We start from the raw sequence: 19,228 nt of genomic DNA, 5'->3' as shown, positions 1-19,228 counted from the left end.
TTCTGTAAATAAGGAACTAAAGATTATAAGTGTAGTTTCATAAGATGCAATAAATAATCTAAGAGTACACTACAATTTAAAAGAGGAGTAACCTCCTACCCTTTCCTCCTACCTCTTCATCTATTTCCATTAGAAAACTAACTCTTAACATGAAAAAAGTTTGTCAGATCAGCAAAGATGATTAGACTGGCTTGTAAGAAGTGACAGTAGACTCACAGAATCAGTAAGGTTGGAAAGGACCTCTGAAGATCATCTAGTCCAACCTCCCTGCTCAGCAGGGTCACCTACAGCATGTTAGACAGGGTTGCATCCAGGTGGGCCTTGAATGTCTCCAGAGAAGGAGACTCCACAACCTCCGTTGGCAACCTGTTCCAGGGCTCCGTCACTCTCACAGTGAAGAAATTCCCCCTCACGTTCAGGCAGAATTTCCTGTGCTTCAATTTCTGCCCATTGCCTCTTGTCCTGTCACATGGGACAACTGAAAAGAGTTTGTCCCCGTCCCCTTGACACCCTCCCTTCAGGTACTTGTACACATTGATCAAATCCCCCCTCAGGCTTGTCTTCCTCAGGCTGAAGAGGTCCAGCTCTCGCAGCCGTTCCTCATAGGGCAGATGCTCCAGCCCTCTGATCATCCTCATAGCCCTACGCTGCACTCTCTGCAGTAACTCCATGTCTCTCTTGTACTGGGGAGACCAGAACTGGACACAGGACTTGAGATGAGGCCTCACCAGGGCTGAGGAGAGGGGCAGGATCACCTCCCTCCACCTGCTGGCAACACTCTTCCCAATGCACCCCAGCATACCATTGGCCTTCCTGGCCACAAGGGCACATTACTGGCTCATGGTCAGCCTGTCATCCACCAGCACTCCCAGGTCCTTCTCTGCAGAGCTGCTCTCCAGCAGGTCAGCTCCCAGCTTGTCCTGGTGCCTAGGGTTATTTTTCCCTAGGTGCAGGACTCTGCACTTGTCCTTCTTGAACCTCATGAGGTTCCTCTCTGCCCAACTCTCCAGCCTGTCCAGGTCTCTCTGAATGGCAGCCTTAGGTGTGTCAGCCACTCCTCCCAGCTTGGTATCATCAGCAAACTTGCTGAGGAGGCACTCCATCCCTTCATCCAGGTCATTGATGAAGAAGTTGAACAGGATGGGACCCAGTACTGAGCCCTGGGGGACACCACTAGCCACAGGCCTCCCAACTAGACTCCACGCCACTGATGACGACCCTCTGAGCTCTGCCTTTCAGCCAGTTCTCAATCCACCTCACTGTCCACTCATCTAACCCACACTTCCAGAGCTTCTCTAGGAGGAAGTTATGGGAGACRGTGTCAAAAGCCWTGCTGAAGTCAAGGTASACARCRTCCACTGCTCTGCCCTCATCTACCCAGCCAGTCATGCCATCATAGAAGGCTATCAGGTTGGTTAAGCAGGATTTCCCCTTGGGGAATCCATGCTGGACACTCCTGATCACCTTCTTTTCCTCCATATGCCTGGAGATGACATCCAGAATGAGCTGTTCCATCACCTTTCCAGGGATGGAGGCTGACTGGCCTATAATTGCCTGGGTCCTCCTCCTTGCCCTTCTTGAAGACTGGAGTGACACTGGCTTTCTTCTAGTCCTCAGGCACCTCTCCAGTTCYCCAGGACCTTTCAAAGAKGATGGAGRGCGGCCTGGCAACAACATCCGCCAGCTCCCTCAGTACCCGTGGGTGCATCCCATCAGGGCCCATGGATTTGTGGATGTCTAGCCTGCCCAGAAGGTCTCTAATCCTATCCTCTTCAACTTCATGGCCAGAGGAGGAAGTTAGGCTGCTACCAGCTGAATCATTATCACAAGAAAAGAATGCAAATAAGTGTTCCAGAGAATTTCATACTTGCTTGCTTTCTTCAGTTTCGCTTTTGCAGTTCTACCTCTCTTCAACTTTTGCTTTCCCACAGACTCTATCAATTTGGTATCCTCTTCGTCTTTAGTTGGAAGCTCCTAAATTAAGGCCAAAAAAAGTCTCACATCCATAAATTCTCACACTTCCACAGAATACAAAAAAGTATTTCTTTTGTGCAGAAATTGTGATAAAGTTCTTATTTGCAAAAGCACAACTCCTCTCTGCAAAAACAAACCTTCCATCTCAAATTATAACATCATCCCCAAAAGTTCAAATTCTGAAATCAACAAATCACGTAAGTTTAAAGAAAGCCACTAGGCCCTTTGCTAAAGGCAAGGCAACATTTATTCATTCTTAACTTAAATATATAATTGATTTTTGTAGCTGGTTTTCAAGAATGAACATGCTTATTTAACTGACTAATTTAAAAGCTCTCTTTCTAGACATACTTTCAAGAAGAAAGGCAAGATATTACAAAGTATGATTTGGAAAAGAGTTACAAAGCAAAAGTCAGGAGTTTGAGGAAACTGCAGAACTTACCAGCCCTTCCACAATTTGTGAAATACTAGATACATGTTTCTTCCTTGACCTCAAAAGAGGGGGTGAAAAGACAAATTGAGATGACAAGTCTGGGTCTAAATCCTTAAGTTGCACGGGATGGTCTGCTTTTTCAGCTAAAAATGACAACAACATGTAGTTAATGTGCATGCATGTTACATGTACAGGACAATGAAGTTAAATTCCAGTTAATAATCAATTTCTTAAACTTCCTAAAATAAAGGGTCAGTCAGATCAGGTTCCTAAGCACTCAGCGTGGAGATACTTTTCCCTAGGAACTGCCTCTTGAAATCCATCATTTTATAGTAAGTTGTGAAATGAGGATAACGGAGTGCAGTGATCCTACCTGCACCTACATAATCAGAAATGTTTTTATGGTCAAGAGATGTCAACTGCCTTTACGTGTTTCGAAATTTTAAAATCTAACATAAAAAAATCCTATCTGTAATAACTTCACCAGCAAAGCATAAGTCAATGAAAGACAATCACATAATTAAGAGCTGTATAGTTTGCTGCAAGCAGCAGCTCATTTTAGGTTAAAAATCTGAACAAAATCACGAAGCATGCATCCTTTATTTCTCTGTTAAGTGAAAGAGAGGGCAATCACATATTAAGCAATCTCTCGCTAATGTTTTGAAATTTGATGAAAATAAGGTCATGACAATTCAGATTAAATTTCACTTCACTCAGAACATTTCTTCTTCCTCATTTGCTTCTACTGTAAGGGGCCAGTCGAACAGTCTTTAGACAAAAAAGGAATTCTCTCTTTCATTACACATTTTCACTTTTGCACAGTTAACATTCTTTAGGGGTACATACACCCATATTAATGGATTTTTTTTATGCTGTAATTGACAAGATTATAATATCCCCTTTTTTGTGTAAGAAAATATCGCACCTACCTTTTAATTTCTTTGTCAGCTTTGTAAGAGGAGGAGAGAAAAAGAAGGACTCATTTTCCTCTACAGATATTTTCTGATGCATGCCAGGTTTGCGGGATCTGGTTCTTGTAATACGAGTGCTATGATCTGTTAAAATTCTTGATGTTTCATCATGTCCTGATTTACTTATATCTGCAAGCAGCAAAGGACTGCCATCAGGTCCTTGGGAAAAGGTTTCTTCCACTGTGCTCTCCTCCACTACTGAAGGGAGTCTGCTCTTTCTGCCTCGACGCCCTGTCCTTACTGTAGTCTTCGGTGTAGTTGGGTCCTCATTTGGCTGCACAGGTGTTCTCTCAAAAGTATCTGTTTTTTCTGGTTTAGCAAGCATAACTCTTGTTGATCTTCTAGGAGTATGAAGGATTTGTACTTTGTCACCTGAATGTATGTCTTCCTGAGTAGGCAGAGACTCTGTATCTGACAAGAGATTCTGAGCCCCTTTCCTAACACTTCTTCTAGGAGTGATAGGAAGTTTAAACTCTGTTTGAGGAAGTGATGATCTAGACAGATCAAGCTCAGAATTTTCTGAGACTTCTGATGAACTCACCTTTCTTCTTCTGCCTCTTTTAGCTGGCACAGGTAAGAGGACTTGGTCACTAGGCTGCACCTCTTGACTTGTGACAATATTTTCAGTAAGCTGTAAATTAATGTTTTTTAATTTTCTTCCACTTCTACTAGGACTGACTGCCATTTTTGCCTTATGATCAGTGCCAATCTGGCCAGTTTCTTGATCTCCTACTGAACTTTTTCCTCCTCTAGTCCTTTTGGAAGTAGTAGTAGCAAGAAAGCTACTTTCAGCAAGAGAAGTTTCCTCATTAGTCTCTTCCAAAAGTTCAGATACAGGTTCCTTTACTCTCCTTAATCCTCTTCTTGGAGTAACAGCTATGGACTGTGTACTGATGGACAATGCTTGTCCATCAGAATGGCTGCTTTCTACTTTTTCTGAATTACTCTGTTTAGGCTTCCTACCTCTTCTAGGAGTAACAGGGATCACAGGTGTTTGCTCATCTTGAGCCTTATCTTCTATTTGAACATCAGAAGTCTCAGATGTTTCTTTTGTTCTCCTGGTACTTCTCCGAGTAGACAGTCCCAACAGAACCGGTTTGTCTGGTTTTAATAGTTGCTGATCCTCTGTTGATGGAATAATTAGACTTCTATTCAACTGTCTCCTTGCACGCGTTCTAGGGGTGACCACATACTCTACTTGATGCATGCTGGATTCAACTTCCATTCCTTCAGGCACAGCTGTTAAGACAGCTTTTGACTTCTGGAATCTGGTCATCTTTTTACCTATGCTTTCATGAATAGACTGCTCTACAACTTCAGATGTAAATTCCTTACTTCTTGTGTCTTTGATTGCATCCAATAAATTCTCAGCAATAGCTACTTTGATGGGTTCAGGCACATATGGAAGTGACTCTGCAATATTTTGAGATTCCTGATCACTAGTTACAGTTGATACTGAGTTTCTAACATGTTCTTGGTTTTCAGTATTCCCCAAACTGTTCATAGATTTTTCCTCTGCTGTTGTGCTAGCTGGTTTAGAAGCATCTACTAATGATGGGTCTCCCATCTCCATTTCACCTTCTTCTCCTTCCAACACTAGTGTAAAATTACTCTGAGATATAAAAAGTTCTCCATCTCCCTCAGCTGCATCACATTCACCATCATTATTATCAGGCAAATCACATGCAAACTGTTGTTCTATAGCAGCATAGCTATACTGAAGCTTAAGATTGCCTGATGAATGTAGTTCACTAGTGGGAGATGTTTCAGGTGCTTCTTCTGAGATCTGTGCCTTAACTTCACTGTTTTCAATTACCTAAAGTTAAAAAAAAAAATCTGTCAATGTATCATTAATTATCACACAGACAAATTCCAATCTGACAATAGATGGAATTGAGGACAGCGAAACACTGCTTTTCCTTTTAGACCACCACTTAATGTAAAATTAGGAATATACAATGTAATCTATACTAGTATAGATAGAATTCTTGCATTTAAGGAACAGAAAAGAGAATATTCAGTGTATGCAATCACATACTGCATTTGTGATAATCCCTCCACCTCCTGTTTTTAAGTTTCTTGTACTGAATAATTATTCTTCCCTTCTTCTAAATCCACGAGATTTTCAAAGTTTTATGTTGAACAAAAAAGTAATATTCTTTATTTATTTCAAGAGGAAGCTCTTATCTTGATTCAAATAGGTCAAGACAATTTAGTCAAGGTGTTAAGATCTTTGCTCAACCTTTTAAGTTACAGTGCTAGCCAAATACAGGAGAAAAAACGAGCCATTTAACAGTATTCTCCACAGAATCTGCTTATTTTCTTGGCACCTATATCTTGTTAAAAGTTGCTAGAGCATCATATTGTAGAAACATGCCATACTTCAAGACTTAATTCAAGTACTACTCTGTCCAAACTCCCCTTTCACACTTACACACCTACAAACAAGAAAGTAGCTAGCTTAACCTGTACTGTAATGCCACATGAATGACTTCAGAAAATTTGAGGCTGTTTCATGCACCGCTCCCTTTTTAATCATTAAAAGTTTTCAATTTACTCCCATAAGTGACTTGAACATTTCCAAGAATATAATGATTTCTACAGCATTCTCCCAAATCCCAAAGCTGAAAAGAGCCAAAGGAGTGACTGCCTGTTTAACTTGATTCAAATTAAAGGACAAAGGCTCATTACCGGAAATTGTGTTAATAAGGAATAAATAATAAAGAATAGAAGCACTTAATTCATTCTGAAAATGAGTTAGGTTCCCACATAATTAGCCATTTGGTAAGTGATATCCAGTATCCAAACACTGCACTCCTCAATCTTTCTTGATCTTTTATACATACACACATACATACATACATATATATATATATATATATATATATATATATATATATATATAAATTAACCCAAATAAGAAATAAATGTTTAAGCTTTAGTAAACCAAATGAATACACAGTTATTTAAACCAAAAGGGGTTTTTTTTGTACTACTTCAGCTCTCAAAGGTCCAAGTCTTAACAGATTCTCTTCTCTGTCGTACATACAGAAATCACACAGACAACAAAAGGCGTCCGCCATTGCATAATTAAGTTAATGTATGTTAACTAGATACAGAAATTAAGGTGTTTTGGTGTAACTAACTTTTCTAAGTGCTTTCTGTTCTGTAGAAATGGGAGAATAATCTTACTTACATTAATTTCCTCAGTTTTAGGAAGATTGTTAGAAGCTGGTGTTTCTTCTTGCAGGAAAGGAACGTTTTCTTCAGCTTCTTCTAGGTTACCTTCTTTAGGTAAATCCACACCCTTTCCTTCAAGGTGGTTTTCTGAATGAGTACTGATCACATCCTCACTATCAAGGATACTTATCACAGCTGAAAAAGATTTATGTCATTTTAACATAAACTTTGTCATTTATATAGCAGTTAAGTAACAAATACTCTGTGGGTATGCTCCTTAAAAATACCTGAATGTGGCTATACTTGAACATTGCTCAAGGTTGTCACAGCCTGAGCGCAGAACTTTTCCAGAAAGTTCTTACAGTGCCAAATAAAGGCCAGAAATTATATTAAGAGAAAGAAGAAAACAAAGCTACCTAGACTATCCTAAAATATCAGATACAATAACTGAAGATCTATTTCTGTGGAATAGCATTAAATATTTAAGAAAGTTTGCCAGCAAACAACTCATGCCTCCAAATATTGCTGAAATTACGAAACATGTTATGCACTGCCATTAACAGAGAGCGCTAGAGAAAGAATACTGTTTTTCCTCCTGACACATGTATCAAGCTTTCTCCAAGAAGTAGAAGCCAAACATATCTCCTTGGTACACACCTCACAACAAAAAAAGGAGGAAAGGGAAATCAGCTGTCAAGTTCAGAGACAAAAAGAACAACACAACAAGAAATGGCTGAAAAGGCACACTGATTGTTAGTTTTTCTTCAGACCCTAAATACTGAGGATGCCTCATCATTTAAAATAGCTCAAGCAGCATATCCTGTAGCACACACATTAGGAGTGGTATACAACATTAAGAAAAATACTTTAAGTAACATTTTAGATCTTATCAGTTTTCTCAGTATCTTTATCAAGAACAGGAACATTCACTACAAGCACTTTCTTAAGGAACATTCTCTCTACAACTTGATGAAAGTTAGCAGCAATATAGTAGTTCTATTCAATATGATACACTTGCTTAGTGATATGGCAAACTACGCATTTAATCTTATGAGTTCTGCTCCTTAAACTCAGATAAGGCCTTCAAAATATGGTACATACATTCATTGTCTGCCTCCAGGAATTCAGAGGCCTGTGGATTTGTTGCAATTGGTATGTCTTTTTCTTCCAAAGAGGAGGACGTTTTGGACTCCTGGTGGTTCATTTCACTTCATAAACAGAAAAAGAAAAATTCAGCTTAAAGTATCATATCAAACCTAAATTAGGTTTACAAAATATTCTCTCACTATAGAATCTTATAGCGTGAATCTTAAGTCTCAAAACAGAACTAATTAAGAAAAATTGGAATTTCATTCCCCAACATAACTACACTCAATTTGGGGCTTGTTTTATTCAACGAATTAGATACTTCACATTCTCCCCAGCTATGTAACACTGGTTTCTTAATTACAGAGTTGTATTAAATAATAATATGTAATTTGTGTTCTGTAGAAAGACTGCAAAAATACCATAAGGTAAATTTAGAACAAAAGTTCCTATCAGTACAAATTACCATACACAATTAAGAGTTATTTCATTTATCAGATTTTCTCTTTATCACTAAGCAGTTGCAGATCTTAAAGCATCTCGTAAGGGAATGTCTACCCTTTTCATAGATAAATGCTTAAATGAGCACACAAAAGAACATTAGTTAAATGTACAAAATACTGCCAGAAAGAATTCAAATACCAGAAAAAACCTTTTAAGTTGCAGGAATCTCAGTTATAACTTTTAGCTACATCATTTTCAGACAAAAGTGGGACTTAAATTCACAATATCTGCTTCATAAGACTTAATTTATAACAAGATTTACACAGCCTAGTGAATGAAAGAAGTCTTCACCATTGTACTTTGAGGTCTGCAGCTATTTGAGAAACAAATGACAGATATGACAGCTAGTCAATTCAAACTAAACTTATGCCTAATGAATTATGCTTACAGACAGCAAGACACAAGAAAACCATTATATGTAAAAACAAAGGAAAGAACCAATATCAGGTCAAAAATCATAGAGTTTTTAAACACAAGAAAGCCAGCAGTTACATAGTTCAGCAAAGTCAAAGATATATGTATTTTATAAACTTACCTTTCACTTGCTGTCCAACAAGTGGCAGCCTCAGCAGCTTTAAGCATTGATTTACCATCCTCCAGAAAAGCAGGACATTCAGTATCCAATTCTTCCAAAAATCCTAGAAAAATAAGACAAGCAGTTGATTTCCCTGTTGTACTTATTCTTTTAAAACACTCACATGAGTTTTAACAAGCCTCTTACACATTAAGAATACTGATGTAATGAAACTTCAACAGAAAGTCTGAATTGTTGTTTCCAGTAAAACAAGAAGGAGTTTGACACGTTCCCAGGTAAGAAAACAAGACCACTACTGGTATTTTGTTTACATTCTTACAAGAATGTATCTAACGTTCTTAACTTTAATAATTGACCGTTGTTCTTGAAAAGAATAGCACCCATATTTCTCCAAAGGCTGAGAAAATGATTTTATCCATCTGCAGTGTTTTTCTTCTCCCAGAAGATGGAAAGAGAAAAACATACTCAGCAGCTGAGAGAGCACGCGCGAGTCAAGAGAAAAAGCTGGTCTCTGAACTGCTTGCTAATCTGTTTTTATGTTTACAGGTTCAGTTTTAGACGTGTCCTCCTTATCCTTTTTGCTTCTACTGCCTGCCTCCTCTAAGTCCATCAATCACCTTTGCGGGCAGTACTCAGATGTGGAATAATTTTGCTAGCTCAAGCCAAATGAGAACTACATAGACTACCTTGTAACGTTTTCAGAGTAATGGAATTGTACAGAACTGTTTCTACCATAGCCCAGAAATGACAAAGTTTCTTCACAAGATTATTCTTTAATCATTAGTACCTTATCATTATTACTTTTAGTGGAAAGCACCTTTGTTTTCTTGTCAAAATACAAGACACCTGAAACAAGACAGATACATGTTCTGAACTGTCTTATTACAAACACTCAGATCCTCTCTACTTGTGTAAGTCCATACCTGAAAATACCTGTTTTTCCACAAAGAAAAGGGGCTCAGAAACATCAGTAGTGACAATCTCTCTCCAGGATCCTGAAGAATCATTTCAGCCATATGGTATACTGATATGTGACTACACAGTCACTGTTATGAACTGTTTTAACATCTCAGTGACAGTAGGCTGATACTTGCATACCATTCTCCAAAGTAGCAAACTTTATAGAGGTGGATGGACTAAACACTGAAACACTGACATCAGCCATATTGGCACATCGTCTTCCTGTTCTGCACTACCTGAAGAAACGATCATTCACAGCTCTACATCCCTGCACCCCTGACAAAGATTTACATCCTCTCTAATCCGCCAGCAGAGGTGCTAATATGAACATGGCCTAAGCAGCTAGGCTGCCTCAAATGGTAATCCAGCTCAAGTATCAGCTGAAATAGATTTGGGAAGAATCTGCATAAAATGTTAAGCCAGCAGAATGACGGAGCACAGCTGGAACCATAAGTAGATATACAAATTCATTTTCCAAAAGGAAATTATTTAACTGAGCAATAAGGAAGTGCAACTGCTCGCAAGAAACACCAGTCAAAAGCATCATGCACTCAAAGACCAAGATACCTGAAAAATGATTCAAAATAAATGGCTTTTTCAATCAAAAGTGCCTAAAAAAATTGTGAACACTTATCAGTATCAACTGTGGCACTCAAAGACATCTTTAGAAGACATGTGAAGAATTAATTAAAAAATTTAAGTTATCACATGATGAAACACACCACCTTGTTTCCCTAGCTCTGATGAATCCAATTGTTCCATCTGGAAAGGTTTGTCTTCAACCGTTTCATTGTCTTCTTCCTTCTCCGATTCCTGAAAATTGGCAACTTCTCCAGTGGAAGAATTAGCTGGTTTAGAGGCTATAAAGATGATATCATCTTCAAAATCGCCAGGTGATTTTGCATCATGATACTCCAAAGTAGTTTGGTCTGACCTGGCAGAGAAGCTACTATTTTCTTTGCTGACTTCCATCTTCTCCAAACCATCTCCAACTATGCTTTCTGAAGACTCTTCCACTTCAGCCTGATCATTCTCAGGATTGCTCAGTGTAAACAGAGTTGTTTTGTCTCTGCTTTTACACCAAGCATCATTGTCCACCACTACATGATGATGCTCAGATGAAGCTCCAGATTGCTTTTTATCATCTTCTACTACCTTTGTTAAAAAAAAAAAAAAAAGTAAACAATCAATAACATGCATGTGCTTTACTAAGGCAAGAAAAAAAGAAAGAAATGGAAACATGCTGATAATACTTACAAGTCTTAGAAGCTTTACCTTAAGCAACCTACTTAAAAATTACTTGTCATACTAGCACTTTTTTCAAAGCTGAGTGTAAAAGTTGATTACAGTTTTGACTGCCTAATGAGTTTCCACAGCCTTGGGGAATTAAATCAAACCAATTCTCATTAGTGATTATTTATAGTCTCACCTTCAGGCTATTGATCTGGTTCACTACTCTGTTTTCAAAAAGATGGAACACTGCGCACGTAAAAGCACTTTCCAAATCTTTCTTTTTTGCTTGCTCTTTTAACTTGTATGCACAATTTAAATATTTCAACATACTCTATGCTGTAGCATGAAACAAGTAAATTAATCTGGCCACACCCTACGATTAGTAAGCAATTTATATAGGGGAAAGAACCTTCTGTTACAATTGAGTAGCCCTCAGTCTTGGTAGGTCTTTCAATAAAATACAGAAAATACATGCAGATACCAGCACATGCTCTCGTTACTTCTGCAACTACGCAATAAGCTGCATCAGTGAATCAAAGAAAACAAAAATGTGAGAGGAGTAGAAGGAGACAACTTTCAGGTAGATCACTCTCGACTGACTTCGTTTTACAGTTATATGAATACTATCCCTACTGCAAGACAGGAATTAAAACTGGGAAGCTTAGGGTTGGGGAACAGACAACAGTACAACTCTTAACAGCAGGAGTTAAGTAACCACAGCCTCACAAGAAGAGATCGAAAATATATGCAGCTCATGACTTCTTTTGTTTTCAAATAAGTGTAATTCACAAGGCTTAAAAAAAAGAAGCCATTTAAAAATAAGTGGCTCAATTTATAATTCTTAGCTTTCCTACCATCTTATCATTTGATGAGGTATGGCAGGAAACTGAATTAGCAGTTCTGAACAGTCACAGCTCCTAACAACACTTAAGTAACAGAACTGTCAAGGTCGCTCATATTTATTACAGATAGGCTCCTGTAATATCACATGCTTGCAGGTCTATAACTATTTTTCACCAAATTCAAATTTGCTCTTTTTCTAATTTCCATTCCAATCCTCAATACAAGGAGTTACACAGATGTTTTTTCAACCTTTAATAACATCTAAACCAAATCACAGTTTAAAAAGCTTTGTGCTGTAAAAATCACTAGCTGCAACCCAGCTTACCCCAGCAGTCCATTTTGCCCTTGAGCTCTCTTCCCTGAAGGAAATTCTAGGTTCCTTGGCTCGTAAAGGAGGAGTAACTGATCGACCTGGAGATGCAGACGGAGTTGCTAGGGGTGTGGTGCGAAGGCTGGATCTGAGAATGGATTGAGGAGTAAACCCAGGAAAACCAGAAGCAGAAGCAGATGTGGCCAAAACTTTAGCTCTCTAAGGAAAAAAAATAGAATTATCTGATTTAAAACCTGATAAACCTTTAAAACTGAGGACTTCATTTATCAAAAGTCTTAGTTTTAATTGCAAATTGGATTTCTACCAGCAAAGAGGAGAAGATTTAGCATCTGCATTGTTCTCTTTTTCAAAAGATATCACAACCTTAATGACATAACGTGCTAGCTGTCATTTTTTAATGCAAATACAAAAAGTTATTTAAAAAACTCATTTTCTGAAGAAACAAAGATACAGCATCATGCTGTCTGTTGTGTAATCTCCCATCCCATTAATCTCTGCACTGCACCTTCTTCTGAAAGGCATACGACTTAAAAGGTTATCTTGGACCCAACAATTAAAAACACTGCTCCCTGAAAATGAAAGAACAGTCAAAAGAGCAACAGTGATTTTTCCATAAATCAAGTGATATGGTGCACTGGACTAAATTAAATGATACTGTGTGCTGTAGAAATACCAATACATCTTCATCTGGAAGTGTCAAGGTCGTCTTAATTCCAGCTCAAAAAATCATTTTGAAGGTATCAAAAGTATTAAAAGATGAATAATGAAGATGGCTTAATAACATGGGCAATATGTCATAAAAAGAAAGAGGCTGTAATTCAGAGACTACCGTTTTGTTATTCAGTTAGGCGAAGGGAAGAAGAACAGTCCCAGGGCAAGTGTTATTTGCTTACATGATACAGTACAATGGCAGTGAACGTAAATATATTTTTAGCGCATGAACAATGATTAACTAAAGCTACCGCAACAAGCTATCACTGAATTTGACAAAAAGACTGACATCTGGCATAACTGGAGCTGCTGTCATTCATCTAAATGGATTAAGAAACTGAAGCACATACATTCTAGAATCTAGGTATGTTAGTCGAACGGTACAGAGCTATGAAATACTTAAATAATGAAGATTACTTCACCAATTACATTTGTAAGTGTCTAAGTATGCAGAAAAGCCCAGTTTTAACATGCTTTGTTCCATTTCTGTCCAGAAGCCAACATGAAGCTACTGGACAATATGCATATTGCAATTAAGTTCAAACTAAACGTTCAATTTAAATTGTCTTATCTTGTCCTCTTATCTGTTTTATCTTGTCCTCTTCAAGATCATTATCAACGTGTTGCTTCCAAAAGAATTATATGAAGAACCACCACATACATATTGCAAATGTATAACAAGTTGAATCCCATGTCATTATATACTAAGGCGGTTTTGGTTTTATCAGAAATTTTATACTTTATTTACTTATTTATTAATACAAACCTTAACCACAAGAGGAGTCTCTAGTAAATTTAACTCTGATGCTCTTGAGATTTTCTTCTGCGAGATGGAACCATGTGATTGCAAAGGGCTGGATGTCATGTATGAAGAAGAAGCTCTGCATGGTGACTGCCAGTTATCATCCTGTGCTGGAGAACATGAAGGAACAGGACGAACCACCAAATCCAGCAACCTGTCAAGATACACAATTAAAATATGAAAAGGGGGGGAGGAAATAAGAATCAAGTAGGGTTCAAAAGAGTTGAGACAATACATAGCAAAAATATTCAATGAAGAAAAAATATGGGTGAAGACAGATTAATATGCTCTCACTGCGGGGGTGATGCATCAAGGCCATGAATAGGAGGCATTTTCTTCTGTTTTATTATTTCCTTACATTTCATATTTAATTTTCTAAATCAGGACCTATGAAGCAAGAGTAATCCAGTTTTAAGTTACGCAAGTTATGCTAATTTTGTGTCAGAAGAGAATTTCTCTTTTCTGTACATTTCAATGCTAGGACTGCTTCAAGTTCTCCCCTTAGGTGTACACCTAAGTTTTCTCCTTTAGGAAATACAACTAAATGAAAACAAAACACTTGGAACGTGAAAAGCATAAGCATGAGAATCATATTATTTAGGAAGACACTTTATATGTAGTACTACTAAATTTAGTTCTAGTCGAATAGTACTTCAGTAGTACTAAAATTAGTACTGCTAACTCACTACTGTGTTAAGACAGAACCTACATAAAACTGAAAATACTTTAAAATTTAGAATAAGGACTGCATAAAAAATTTTGTTTTCACATCTATTTGAAATACTCATTCTGTAAATCTACTATACCTGGAACATTTTTGTGAAAATTTTGTAACTGGTGTCCCAACAAATGCATCAGGCAACTCTGCATCAGGGAGAGGAAGTGTTATGACTGGTGGTGGTTCTGTAATTCTAGGGCTAGAATTAGAAGGAAAATGTGATTTGACTTTTATTCACCTACAGTCTGAAATTTAAGATTATTTCATGATACGATCTACAGAAAGTGGTCTGACAATTATTAACCTATTTTCTGCAGTTTACAATTCTGCTGTTTTTAAGTAAAAAGGCTAAAACAAGGCAGAAACTGGGCAGTAAGAGGTAGATTAATGTTTGATCACAAAATCAAGTTTATCAAAATCTGTACACCAACACACTGATGCAGTCATACTTTTAGTATTCCTGTATTTTCCTTCAACTTAAATTCTTTAAAGACATTTACCTTTAGATTAAAATATTCTTATAATCAAGATTGTTTTAATGGAAACTCTCTCTCTCTGAAAATTATTATTACATTTTACACACAGACACACACACACATATATATAAATGTGTGCAAAAAAGCCAAACCCAAAAAACTTTAAAGTCAACTTCACCTCCAAGTCACTAACACAACTCAAGTGTTTTTCAGCCCTGTCTCCAAACATGCAGCTAAAGACAAAACTTTGTGAAAGGCTTCTTACCTATCATATTGTGAGAAACTGCTTTTCTGCTCATTTCCTACCCATACTTCTCCTATTTTTGACAATACATTACTGATGAAAGTTGCCCTTGTATGTACATTTCCTGCATTAGCTTGTTTTGCCACTGTTGATAATGGCTTTGGTCGTGAAACTGTAAAATAAAGACATGGAAAAATATCAGATTTTTGTAATCAAAGTGAAGCTTAGTTGTCCATTATATTCTACCCCTAAAGCTTACCTTCTCTCAAGACTGATGAAGGCAAATGGTAAGGCTTGGCTCTCTCTATAGCCAACTTCCTTTGAACTCTAGGAAGTATCTTGCCATACTGGTCTAATATAGAATTTCTGGCAACTGATCTCTCTCTCAAGCGAGGATCACGATCATTCTGATAAATGAAAAGAATGAAGTAGAAAATCAACTAATGACAGCAAAACATTGCACAGAACAATTTGTGATATTCTAATTTGTAAATAATTTGATTTTCTCTACAGATACATCCGCAAAATACACCTACTGCACAAAACAGCAAATTCTACCATTTAGCACACACTAATTTTACCTACTATTATTTAGCATAGGATATAGAAGACTAGCACAGTAACAAAATCTGCAACTTTATAACAATTCTGGCACTCTGCAGAAACTTATTCTGATACATCTGTTATCATCTGTGATTCCGATCTCTGAACATCTTACTGAATAAAAGGCTGACTTTCTGCTATTTTACTAAAGCTTTGGATGACTTCAGGATACAAGGCAACAGCAAATTACTTTGTACAAACAACTTGAGTATCAAAATAGGTAAGAAAAAAATAACTACACTTATATACACATCATCCACCTGAATAAAAGTTTTCAAAGGCAAAACAATTTCCAAGATCACTTTATAAATTTTACTCCTTGGAAAACTATGGTTCCAGAAAACAGCAAATGCATCGGATTTGTAATAAGGTTCATGTAACACACAATCTATTTAGGGACACAAAAATAAGAGAAAACTGGGAATTTCTGGCATTCAAGTGCTAACATGAAAGATGTGGAATTGCAGACCTCATGCTTTAGTTTGAAGAAGAAAGAAAGCAGCAAACAAATTTCGCGTGTGGGTTGGCATCTGGACTGTGCTGAGGTAGAAAAGTAAAGTTGAGTGCAAGACACAATACTTTACATACAACATACCCTTCATTCCATAGAATGGAGTAACAAATCAGTTTTCAATAATTTGACATACACATAGCACATGTATCTGAAAAAATGAATGTTAAGATTGACTGATACTGTGGTAACAACATACCCACAGAAAAACAGTTCAAACAGATAAAGGTCATACTGACTTGCTCATATCCTCGTATCTTCAATACATTATAATGAATTATTACTCTCTGTCATGCAGAATTCATTCCTTAATTTCTAGAACTGGAGCTCTTCAAGGGTTAAAATCTCTTGATGTTGCATGTACATTTAAACTTAAGCAGGTTTTTGTACTTTAGCCTAATTCGAACCACTTACAATAAAAGCAGACATTGTTCTCTGGGAAGCAAATTGCCCTAGACTGGTAGGAATTTGATAAAAACTGACACTTTTGTAATGCAGGACTTGTGAAAATTAGAATTCATAGCTATAGATTAGAAAGGATATATCTATTCCTCAGATTTAAACAAACTGTTATAAATAGAGTGAGCAATGGTCTGTAACATTTCGTTTATAAATTCACAGAGTAGATTTGGATAAAGGAAAGTTTTTGTTCAACTTTCAGATTCGACTGTAACTTAAGGTGTAGAAACTTACCTATAACATTTCAAATAATGGTATAAAAGCCCAGAAGAATATAAAATGCTGAAAGTATAGTTTTTACTGATTACTAACAAGTAATAGTTAATAACACTGAACAGAAGCTTGCATCTGTGACAGAAATGCTATGCTTACCATAAGATTAACCTTCATTGACTGATTCAACTGTAGCGCTGGGATGTAGTTTGCACGCTGTAGATGGTGGACTAAGAGAAATTCATGATTCTGAACACCAGCATTAGTCTGTAAAAACCTCTCTAAACACTCCTGCGGGAAAAAATAATACATTTCAAAAAACTATTATAATTTTGCCTCTTTTTAAAGAGGCAAGTAAGATTTTTCTTGCCCACACTTACTTGTTCAGTGCCTGTGAAGGGTAGCTTCAATAAATCTTCCATTAGTCCCATCTCCTGACAGATTTCATACATGTGTTTTAACAGCTCTTCTATGTTTAGCTTAGTAGTATGCTGTCGCAACAGACTCCAAGCCTCCACCATGCACCTGCAATTTTTTGCGATGCAAAGGAGTATTAATAGTATAACCAAGACTATGCCCAAAACTATTGCAATCAAAGTGTACAGGCTATTAAGGTCATCATGATTTATTTTGTATTATTTGCTCTCCACCTTTCACCATATTCAGATGCCAACATAGTTGTATATATTGTCTGTTTCTTTACCTGTTGGACAACAACACAGTGAGGAAAAGTTGCACTTCACTACTACTTGATACTGATGGCTTCATCATCTGTATATATCTGAGGGCTCGCCTGTGCTCTCCTTGGCACATGAGGGATTGAACAATTCTCTTATGTTGCCATGACACAGTTTTGATTGTAGCTGGATGAAAGAGAAGGGCCAATGAATTCTGTAGAAGTTAGAAATTAAGTTTATTAAGATATAGAGGCACATTCCCACAACAAAAACATTCAAGAGCTTCCCAAAGAGGGGTACATATGAATGTTACTTACACTTATATGACTACTACTAACAAAAAGTAAATAAAATTGTAAAGTATTTGCACAAAAAAAGACTCAGTTATATAGATGAAAATAGATGTCTCAAAAAGAAGAATTTAAGGTTAAGCAGATCTGTCTACAAACATCACTTTTTGTAAATATGACTTACTACATGGTAAGTTATTCTCCCAAATAGATTATACTAACATCGTAACAGGTAAAGAACAACATTCTGCAACAGGAAGAACATGAATTAAACTAAAAAGTCACTTCTGCAGTCTTCTGCCTCACATCTTGCTATGTTCATAGCTTTATTATTTAAAATAATCACAACACTGTTTTTGAGAAAGTGCTCAACTGTTCTGCTGAAGATGACCTGAATAGATGACTTTGCAAATTCAAACATCAACCACTAATAAAGTTGGTTTCTTCTTCATTTTAATCAATTTCATTTTAAATAATTTAAAATAAAATTTTAAACTGCAATTCATTACTGCTGCCCAGTGCTGCTGAGAACGTTATAACTACAATAAACACTACAAAAAACTTCTAACTTTTTAAGCACTTATTAGCTAAACACCAATTTTTATCATTTTTCTAGATTATAGCTTTGTACCATAATGTATGTCTAACAAAACTGTGACATACTTACCTCGTAATCATTATGATCTAGAAGCCAAAAACCTTGAATTAGCTTAACAAGACCCCAAGGGATAGCAAAGGCAGTTGGGAAGGAGTCAATTGAAGTTTCTGTTTTATTTGGAAAGGAATGCATTATATCTAGCAGCAAATAAATTGTCTGATATCAAGTATCTGATTAAGGCTAATAAATTTGTATGACTAAATTTTTTCACATGACATTTACAAAAGATAGCAATTACAATAAGAATATGAAATTGTTAGGCAGCAGAAAATAGTAATGTATAAATTTTGCCATTTTAAGCTATTGCAACCCAAAGAAAGCCAGCTCCTAAACACAAAAATGTGTTCTGAAAAAACAGAAAAAAACACTTCTGATTTATGCAAGGTATTCATAAAGGTTAACTTTAGATATTTAAATAACTCAATTATAAGCTAAGGCTCTCTCTATTTAGTCAACAGAGCTGCCAGTTGGACATTCAAAACATTTAAAAGCCCACAGCATAATTACCGAAACAAATTCCATGTTTGTTTTGATTTTTTTTTCATTTCCAGACTATGCAAAACAATACAAATTATGCTGTCCCTAGACTACAAATTAGCTCTGACTGAGAAAATCTGGATTTAAAACAATCTCTGCCTTGTTTTTTGGTAGCGCCCATTTTCTCATTCTGATATCCATTTTTAGGGACATATTCTAATACAACAATTCTAGGGTACAGTAGTTTTTTCAAGCCCTCACTCTCTGCTCCCCTCCCTGCTTGGTTAAGTGACAATATCAGAACAGAAGTAATTATACAGTGTAAACATCCAGCAGTTA

At 36.8% G+C, this 19,228-nt stretch overlaps 1 protein-coding gene across 1 annotated transcript in view; it reads right to left on the bottom strand.

Annotated features, from left to right (window-relative positions):
• Positions 1-19,228, bottom strand: part of AHCTF1 (AT-hook containing transcription factor 1) — a 51,348-nt gene that overhangs the window by 794 nt on the left and 31,326 nt on the right. Inside the window, exons 20-35 of the mRNA XM_085300584.1 lie at positions 18,422-18,568; positions 17,491-17,678; positions 17,168-17,312; positions 16,947-17,078; positions 15,261-15,408; positions 15,023-15,173; positions 14,370-14,480; positions 13,528-13,717; positions 12,045-12,248; positions 10,369-10,798; positions 8,684-8,786; positions 7,660-7,766; positions 6,575-6,753; positions 3,337-5,194; positions 2,417-2,550; positions 1,868-1,974 (exon numbers count right to left, since the gene is read on the bottom strand). Of these exons, the coding sequence (XP_085156710.1) occupies positions 1,868-1,974; positions 2,417-2,550; positions 3,337-5,194; positions 6,575-6,753; positions 7,660-7,766; positions 8,684-8,786; positions 10,369-10,798; positions 12,045-12,248; positions 13,528-13,717; positions 14,370-14,480; positions 15,023-15,173; positions 15,261-15,408; positions 16,947-17,078; positions 17,168-17,312; positions 17,491-17,678; positions 18,422-18,568 (4,334 nt within the window). The remainder of the gene's footprint in view (positions 1-1,867; positions 1,975-2,416; positions 2,551-3,336; positions 5,195-6,574; positions 6,754-7,659; positions 7,767-8,683; positions 8,787-10,368; positions 10,799-12,044; positions 12,249-13,527; positions 13,718-14,369; positions 14,481-15,022; positions 15,174-15,260; positions 15,409-16,946; positions 17,079-17,167; positions 17,313-17,490; positions 17,679-18,421; positions 18,569-19,228) is intronic.

Source organism: Rhea americana, unplaced genomic scaffold (assembly GCF_003343005.1).
Source record: "Rhea americana isolate MKP2758 unplaced genomic scaffold, rheAme1 scaffold_166, whole genome shotgun sequence".
NCBI classification, from domain to species: domain Eukaryota; kingdom Metazoa; phylum Chordata; class Aves; order Rheiformes; family Rheidae; genus Rhea; species Rhea americana.
Note: the sequence above shows the minus strand (reverse complement) of the source record. Positions and strands in the feature narration are given on the sequence as shown.